This window comes from Meles meles, chromosome X (genome assembly GCF_922984935.1).
Source record: "Meles meles chromosome X, mMelMel3.1 paternal haplotype, whole genome shotgun sequence".
NCBI classification, from domain to species: Eukaryota; Metazoa; Chordata; class Mammalia; order Carnivora; family Mustelidae; genus Meles; species Meles meles.
Window position 1 is genome coordinate 44,976,586 of NC_060087.1, and position 9,720 is coordinate 44,986,305.

At 34.5% G+C, this 9,720-nt stretch overlaps 1 protein-coding gene across 1 annotated transcript; it reads left to right on the forward strand.

Moving 5' to 3' along the window:
- The first annotated feature begins 843 nt into the window (after positions 1-843).
- On the forward strand, positions 844-7,822 carry LOC123934349 (putative G antigen family E member 3). The gene is made up of 5 exons (XM_045994375.1): positions 844-918; positions 1,776-1,867; positions 2,302-2,410; positions 4,447-4,497; positions 7,691-7,822. The coding sequence occupies exons 2-5, from the start codon at positions 1,784-1,786 to the stop codon at positions 7,711-7,713; spliced, it is 267 nt and encodes an 88-aa protein (XP_045850331.1). The 5' UTR covers positions 844-918; positions 1,776-1,783; the 3' UTR covers positions 7,714-7,822.
- The last annotated feature ends 1,898 nt before the right edge of the window (positions 7,823-9,720 follow it).

Sequence of the window (9,720 nt, forward strand, 5' to 3'; positions counted from 1 at the left end):
AATAAGAAAGGAAATCTGCACATAGCTCCTTGTTTATGTTAAGAGTTCATACTCCACTGGGTTCCTCAACATAACTTCACTAATCCAGAAATCTCTTGGCCAAGAAGATAAAAATGGGAAATAACTCTTATTCATTCCAGGAATTTTACAAGACCCATCAATTCTTCAATAAAAAGTGCCAAGTGACATTTTTCTACCTCATGACTCTTTGAACCATTGTCTTAAAATTCTTGCCTCACCACATTCTCTAAATCCAAACCATTCTATTATGATTAACATACATTAACTACACTTTATCCTGACGTTTGTAAACCTGCTCTACATCAACTTCGAAATCTGAATAAATATCTCTCCTGCCCTGTCACCTGCAAGACTCCACTAAGGTTCAGTCCAGGTAGTGCTCTTCCTTACACTATTATGCAATAAAGTCACCTTCACTTAGCAAATTGGCTGATATTTTTAAGTACAGTATATGAGGAGCATAGTCACCACCCCGTACACCATGTGACAGTGGACTGAGCATGACAGAGGTCCCAGAAACACAGAAAGAAATGATTAATCAAAGCATGTATAAAAATAATAAAAACATCCATTTCTGTCACGTTGTTCTGAGAAACATTCTTCACAAAGGGTAACCTGGGGTTATCTGTCTCCAAAGTTTCTGGTTGCACAGAAAAGACTAGACGGGAAGAAAAAGCCCTGTTTCTTGTTCTCAGGAGGCCGCGTGGTTCTGAGTCTCAGTGGCAACCTCTAGCAAACCTCAACGTACATTTCACGTGCCTCAATCAGTGCGCATGCCCGTTGCTGTGCATGTCAGTTGCTGCGCATGCGCTTTTCAGTCTGTGTTCTGCGAGCAGAGCTGAGGCGGAGGCAGTCGTGTTCCTTACGTCTTGATTCTTTCTGTCCAAGACACTCCTGGTAGGTCCACAAATCAGTTTTTCCAGGAATCTTAAGTGTGATTTACTGTAAAAGGGGTGCTGTTGGGCTTCGGGCAAGTCCTGGTGGCACAATCGGTGGCCTCCAGGAAGGAAGGTTCTGGTCGTCGTCATTCTTCTCACAGTCGTTGTGACCATCATGGCGGTTGTTAGTCGGTGTGGGGGTGGGAGGGCGGGCAAGGGAGGAACGTGAGACAGAGAGAACGGGTCAGATAAAGATGGGGGTGCGCCTTGCGGTTATTATTTGAGGTGTTTGAGTCCCGAAAGTACCTATAACTGCTGGCAGAGCGCGGAAGCTGGATTCCTCACTGGGGCCCTGGGCAGGGAGCCAGCCATGTGGGCAGAAAAAAAGGGTCTAGAAACGGGGAATGCTGTGGGCTTGTAACTGCATTGAGACTTGTGGTGTACCGTGCGAAGTGCAAGGGAGGAGAGGACCCTTTAATCGGTATTGAAACTAAACATCTCTGCCCTTGTAGTGTGAAAACAGCCATATATCCTGGGACTTTGAAAGTATTTTGGGGGCGCCTGGGTGGCTCAGTCAGTTAAACGTCTGCCTTGGGCTTAAGTCATGAACCCAGGGTCTTGGGATGGAGCCCCACATCGGACTCCCTGCTGGGTGGGGATTCTGCTTCTCCCTCTCCCTCTGTTGCTCCCAGGGCTTGTGCTTGGCGAGTGCGCTCCTGCGCGCGCGCGCTCTCTCTCTCAGATATATAAATAAAATCTTTTTTTAAAATAAAAATATCTTCAAAGTTAAAAAAAAAAAAAGAAAATTTTTAGCCACGGTAGTGGTATAGCTATTCTCTTAGATACATTTTCCAAATACCAATATTATACTTTCAGGGTGAAATATGAGTGGGCATGTAAAACCAAGATCCAACCCTAAACAAAGAAGAAATGATCAAAAGTGTTCCCAGGGAATTGAAACTGTGGTTGTGAGTACTTTAACATTTGATGTTTTCTATTACCAGAAATTTATTTTTTTGAAAATTTTGCTAAACTACTATGGATACAATGATAAGTTTTCTCTGGTGATAATGGGAGGAAAACACTGATCCAGGAGAATTCCATTGGGGTGTTGCCTGTGGAAATATACCCTGGGATTTCTTTCCCATGTTTTTTAACAAACTTCACACATCTATCCCAGTATAATTTAAAGTAGCCTCCATAGTCCTTGTTGGTATTTCTTCTTGAGTCTATGGGAAGAGTAACTTCATTAAAAATAAGTTTATAGAATCTGGTTTTAAAAATGCCTTTATACTTATTTATGACTAGATATATCTATGTATTTTATGATTCGTATTGTTGGCATGTATGAACAACAAAACTTTTTATTTGCCCACGTGTGTGCATGCACACACACCCCTAGGCCCAGCAGCTCAGTGATGAGCAACGGAAACAGAAGGACGCACAACCTGCAAGTCAGAATATGATACCTGATCAAGGGAAGGAAGCTGAAGGAGGACCTGTGGCTCAAGGTGAAGGGAAAGGGAAGAAGAATGTTTAAGGGGGCTGGGGGCATTTGTGGGCATCATGCATTATGACATATCCTAACAGGAGGAAGGAAAACAGATTATCTCAAACCTTTCCTGAAAGTAGGCTGAAAATATGAGGAGACAATATTCGCAGCTTTATAGTCTTCACTATAATGAATTTGCACTTTTTGTACAAGATTTTTTTTTGCTTGAAACTATAGACCTTGCCAAAAGAGAGGAAACTATTCAATTATAACTACAAAAATTGCACATCATTTCAGTAATTTGTTTTCCTCAGAACGTTGTTATATGAACTTTTTAGTCATTGCATCAAAAGCATAAATGATTAAAAAAAAGTGTAAGCAACTTTTAACAGCACATGCCAAGTCAACATATAACACCTGGAATAAGAGCCTATTTGCATAAGGATGATAGTCTCATTTTATGAGAAAACAGGCTCAGGGATCATGGTTTGCCAAAGGGCACTTCACTCATGAAGGCATAATTCATATTTCATTCCAAGATTTATGTTGTTCTTACCACGTATGTTGTTGTATGAGAAGTGTATGAAATCTTGCCATTTGCAACGATGTGGATGGAGCTAGAATGTATTATGCTAAGCAAATTAAATCAGAGAAAGACAAATATACGATTTCAACAAAATAGATGAACACAGAAAAAAGAGGCAAGCCAAGAAACAGACTCTTAACTATAGAGAAAAAACTGTGGGTTACTGGAGGGGAGCTGGGCCGGGCTGGGAGGGTGGTGGGTGGAATGGGTTAAACAGGTGATTGGTCTTAAGGAGGGTATTTTTTTGTTATGAGCACTGGATGTTGTATGTAAGTGATGAATCATTAAATTCTACATCTGAAACTAATACTACACCATTTGTTAATTAACTGGAATTTAAATACAAACTTCAAGAAAAAAATAAAAACAAAAGTGAATGGCTTTGTATTCACTTAATGCTTAATATTCAAATATGTCTTTACTATAAAGTAGCTCAGTCCTGGCCCAGGAATAAATGCAGTTCAGTGGATCAGGAGAGAGACTCCAGAAAAGAGCTCAATAAATGATAGCCACTATTTCCTTTTATGGTTAGTTTGATCTGGTAAACTTGGTAATAGCTGGGAAATTTAGAATACTGGCATATAATTAAATATATTAGTATGATTTTTAAATTGGCTTTTAAGAGATGTTTAAATACTTCTATGATTAGGAAAATCAAAAGTACCTTAAAATTACCATACAACCAAAAACTTTCTTCTAAATATAGTATTTTTACCATTTATACTCAATTATTTACATAATTCAGGGCATGGATTATTTTAGCAATTCATTGTTAAAAGGTTTCCACTATATGACTGAGAGCAAAGCCCATTAATTTCCTTCTAACCTACTTCCTTTATTCTCATTTTAGGACAGAAATTTTGCTAATACTTTGATGGTATTTTTGATACTTTGTTCTAAATAGGACTTGTTTATGAAAAATTACTTATAGGACCTTTGTACCTTAATATAGCTAGTTAATTTTAATAAAGTAAGTTTCAGGTTACCCCAAAAGGGGTTGTGCGTCACTACTACAAGATTTGTCATAAGCCCAAATATGCACTTAGTTAATCCTTCAGAAAATTACTTTTTTATTGTAGTTAAAATCCTGTCCATAGTGTGGATTTCAGATTTTGTAGATAGCTGATGCTCTCTACTCTTGGTGGTGATATAATTATATATATCATATATATATGTAATATAATATAATAATATATATATAATAATATATATATCATATATAATAACCTTGTGATATAATGGAAATGTAAATGTAGTGTGTTTATCTTTTTGTGTATGTGGTTTATCTTTAGATTGTCATTCAAAATAGTTTTTCATAATACAGGAAAACAAAGATGTAAGTCTATCTTTCCATCATAGTTATCATTATAGTAACCTACAGGATTTCATTTCATATAACTGAAGGAATAAGTATTCTTTCCTTATTTATATTTCATATTCATTGCTTAAACTGTTAACTTTTTTTTAAGAGCCTGATGTGGAAGCTGATCTCTGGGAGCTGGCTGAGCCAAAGACTTGGGGTAAGGGTAAAGATGGTCTGAATGACAAGGGGCAAATTTACCAAATGTAGAGCCCATTATAATGCCAGAAGCAGGTATGTTACCCATTAAGAATGCAAAGTATGTAGTTTTAGTTTTCAGAATATTTTATAACCAATAATATAGACATAACATTATTGTTACTTTAATAAAATCAGTTGCATTTTAAATCCTTTCCCCAAAGAAGCCTCAAATGACTAAAAAAGAAAGTGACAAGATATTCAAGTTTATTATTCTTCATATAATAAAGATTATTTGGCAGGTAATTTGGACCCTAAGTGCCTGACTGCCTTACTTATAGACTATCAGATCTAGAAACAAATTTGGTCAAAGCCATATTGAACTATGAAATATAAAAACATTTTCTTACTTTTGAGTGTAAGTACTTTAACCAAGAGCTGATAATTTTCAGATTCTTTCCTAATTTCTACTTTTACAAATACATAATGCATTTATAAAAAATATCAGCTTATATAAAATATACTGAGGCACTGAAGTAGGTTCTACTACCAGCTCTAACATAATTTGTATGATTCCAGGAGAATCCCTTAACTTCTAAATTCACCTTTACTCCTGTATAATTAGTGAAGTCAAATCAGATATATTAAAGTTTTTTAATTAATTAAATTAAAATTTAATTTAATTTTTAATTTTTAATTAAATTAAATTAAAATTTTAATTAAAAGTATATTATACTTTATTGCTGATTTTTACATTCTCTGGTTCTGTTGGACAGCATGTATAGAATACAAAGATAGGCTGTTTTTCATGACTCCATTGTAAAATATCATCTGGCATCAAATTTTAACATTTGAATTGAGATTTCATTGCTACTAAGATAATGAGTAAATACTGCTTGATGTTTGTTTTTCTATATGGAAGCCCAAATAGGTATAAGTAGATTCTGTCAAATTCTGATTTCTTTTGGCAGTTAAAAAAAAATTGCGTTTTAAGTCCTTTTTCCCAATGAAGCCTCAAATGACTACATAAGAAAATGGCAAGAGGGAGTCAAGTTTCTAGTATCTGTGGCAGATCAAGTAGAGAAAATCCATGTAATCACTGAAGCTCAAGATGGGTTTAAGATCTCTGTGCTAAGCACACTCACTGTCCCGTCAGTCTTCATGAGCTACTGTCCCTAATAAAAATGTGAACACTATGATAACATCAACTATAATCATAGGAAAAATGATGTAAGTTTCTGCCTTGAGACATACATTGATAAGATTTAAAGTTTAAAGCCTTTAACTTTAGTAATTCCTAAGTAATCAACTTATATTTTATACATTTGTTTTTCTAATCATTGACCATTATAAGAGCTTCTGAATTTAAAAGACACACTTGGTATTTAGAGAGGAAATTACCTTTCATTGGCCTAAACTTTTTTTTTTTTTTTTAAAGATTTTATTTATTTATTTGACAGAGAGAAATCACAAGCAGGCAGAGAGGCAAGCAGAGAGAGAGGCAGGGAAGCAGGCTCCCCACTGAGTGGAGAACCTGATGTGGGGCTCGATCCCAGGACCCTGAGATCATGACCCGAGCCGAAGGCAGAGGCTTAACCCACTGAGCCACCCAGGCGCCCTGGCCTAAACTTTTTTAGTCTACATTGCTGAGCAATTCCATTAGACTATTTATATAAAAAATGGTTTTTAGACTATTTCCAGGAGCCTACTGAACATGGCTAAAATGTACTCATAGGAAGATCATAGCCTTTAAAATGCATGTTATTACATGGATAATACATCACTATCCAATATAAAAGACAAGAAAAACAACGGAATAAACCTAACAAAAAGGAAAAAGGTACTTAATAAAAGGTATGAAATATTAGTAAAAGGGAAAGTAATGCAACTAATAAATCAGGAAGATTGCTCTAAAAATATTTATGAAGAGTATCCACTAGTGTACATAATCTTGAAGAAAATTTAAAAAATGAAGTGTACATAATAAGGAATATGAACAAGATAACTAATAAAGGGTATTTTATATAATTGAAAGTGAATATGTTCTTGAACTCTTAGTATTTTTAAAGTATGGATGAAATGATTGATATATTAGGAAAACTTAAATATCCCTATAGTATGTGAATATCTGAACATTGCAGATACTATGAGAAAACTTCTGAAGTTTGTCAGAGTTGTCCTTCAGAAGCACTTACTTTTAGTGAATAATATGATACTGATTGTATAACTGAAAGGTGGAGAGAGTACACATTCTTAAACATTCTCACACACAAGTTAACTATATGCAGTGATGGATATGTTAATTACTTATGTTTATTTGGTAATCACTCCACAGTGTACAAGTAGGAGAGAATCATTGTGTACACTTGAAGTATATACAAGTATATTTGACAATTATTCCTCAATAAAAGTTTTTTAAAAAGCACTTACACTTAGAAACAAATTTTATGTTTGACTTTTCTAGGTATCTTCCTCTCCCTTTCTCCATTCATTTCCTTTTTCCCCTCCTCAATTCATTCCCTCCATTTTTGTATCATGCTATAAAGACATGGTATATATGTGCTTCACATTTTGATGTCAGAAACAATGGTGATGACTTAAAATCAGTATGACCATGTAATTTATGATACAAAGGTCAAGTGTGAAAAAAAGGCATTATTCATAATCATAGTAGGATTATAGGTGGAAATGGGGACAAATGGTTACCAATCATATAAGAGCTAAACTAGTTCAAAAAAACATTTTTGCACTTCAGCACAATAGAGCCAAAACAAATGTAGTACTGGCCTTTCTATTCACTTAAGCAGCAAAAATATGACATTGTCTTAGCTATCTTATATCCAGAATGTTATTTCAAGTGGAAGCTTTTATTTTTAAAGATTTTTTTATTTACTTAGCACAAACACACAAGTGGGGGAGGGGCAGAGGGCGAGAAAGAGAATATCCAATAGACTCCAGGCTGAGCCCTACATGGTCTTGATCTCATGACCCTGACATCATGACCTGAGTTCCATTCATTTATTATATTCTGAACTTGAACAGCATTTTTGTTTCCTTGTACCCACAGAAAGAGTGATGTTTAAAAATATTGATTAAATATATGCTTAGAAATCTATCTTATAAAACCAAAACTATAGGGTTTGTTGTATACCTTTAATGTACTATAAATAAAATTCTGCTAAGTAATGTTTCCAACTGTTTTGTTTACCTTACAGGTGAAGGGCAGTCACAGGTTTAAAAGAAGACTGAAGCTGAAAAGAAGCTTAAAAGAAGCTGAAACCATGCAAACTGTTCTTATGTTGGATATTTCACTGTTAAAACTTTCTCAATAAAGTTTTACAATTTTCTCCAAAGAATCATGCAAATATTTTGTTAAACTTATTTCTAAGCATTGATGCTATTGAAAATCATATCACTTCATGTATTATTTCCCTGAGAGAGAACATTTATTGAATATCTACTTTGTAATTTTCATGTCATTTTTTTATTCAAGTATAATTAATATTCAGTGTTATATTAGTTTCAGGTTTACAATATAATAATTCAACAATTCCACACATCACCTGATGGTCATCAAGATAAATACACTGTTAACCCCCTTTACCTATTTTACCCATCCCCCCACCCACCTCTCCTCTGGCAACCATCAGTCTGTTCTTTGTATTTAAGGGTCTGTTTTTTGTTTGTCTCCTTTTTTCTTTGTTCATTTTGTTCATTATTGTGATTTATCTGGTATATACAGATGTATTTGTAAATTGATGTTCTCTCTAGCAACTGTGCTAAATATGCTTTTCAATTTTGAAAGTCCATGTCTAGCTTCTTTTTGGGTTTCAACATATATAATCATACAGTCTTTGAATATTAACAGTTTGCTTCTCCGTTTTAAACATTATAACTTTTCCTTTTCTCATTTTATAACATTGGACAGACCACCCCATACAATGTTGAATAGAACTGGTAATATTGGACATTGTTGTCTTATTCCTGATAAAAAAATGGAAATTTATAAATTTCACCATGTTTATTGTGTAGTAAAGGAAGTTTTATTCTAATCCTAGCTTGCTAAAAATATTTATCTTGGATATGTGCTGACTTTCATCAAACACTTGTATTTATTGAGATGATCATGGGATTTTTTTCTCCTTTAATCTGTTAATGTGGTGAATTACATAGGTAAGTTCCTATGTTTTAACCAACCATACATTATTAGGAGAGGAAATGGATATATTCTTTCAGAAGAATATTCTGAATATTCAAAAGCTATTGTTCTTTCAGAAGAATGATATATTATTCTTCTGAATAATCTAAGTCTTAATTTGTTTAGAATTTTTGTAAATGTCTCATGAGTGACATTAACCTGTATTTTTATTTCATGCATTCTCTTTTTTGGACTTTGGTGTCAAGGTAACACTAGCTTCTTAAAATGAATTGGCATGTAAAACCCTTTTCTACTCCTTGGAACTGAAGACTCTGACAGGCTGTGAGTAATGCAGGGCTAGACTTTCCCATGTTTAGCTGTTTCTGAATTGTATCTCCTTTTTAGCATTGGACCCTACTTAAAATACAGTGACTATCCTTTCAAGCCTTGTTAGTTGCCCATCTTTCCTACAAGATACCCCTAATGATGCTGTCACCATGCAAGCTACCTGTTCCTGTTTCTATGCTGATATTCTATATCCAGAAAGTTAAACATCATGGCTCCATTAACTTGCACAGATAATGGTTGTGAATGGCTGACCAACCAGAGCTGTGTACAGTTATGACAGTAACTCCATTTATTGTGTTCTTTAGTAATAATGGGAGTTACAAAAACTCATGTAAGGTGTGTACTAAACCACTTCTTTTTCCTATGTGTCATGCATTTATGACCTCATTTTATACATTTGATGACCTCACAAAAAAGGTCAGAGTGTACCCAAAACTTGTATCTGACTCCAGTAAGCTGCAGATTTGGAGATTTAAGTTTTAAGAAGCCTTGCTCTTTCTCAAAGTAAATATTTCTGAAAATGTTGAATCTAGGAAAACTCACAGTGTACATTATGGCTATCATGGTAATCTGATACTTTTATAAAAATTTATAGTAACTTTTTCACTACTTGACATAAAAGATTTTGTTCTTCTCTTGAAGGAAAGTTTTCCCAAAATGTATCCCATGCATCATATAGTGTCCTAAATGAAATCATTGATAACAGAAACAAAATATTTTGATAACATAAATTACTGTGCTATAGAAAAATAGAGAATA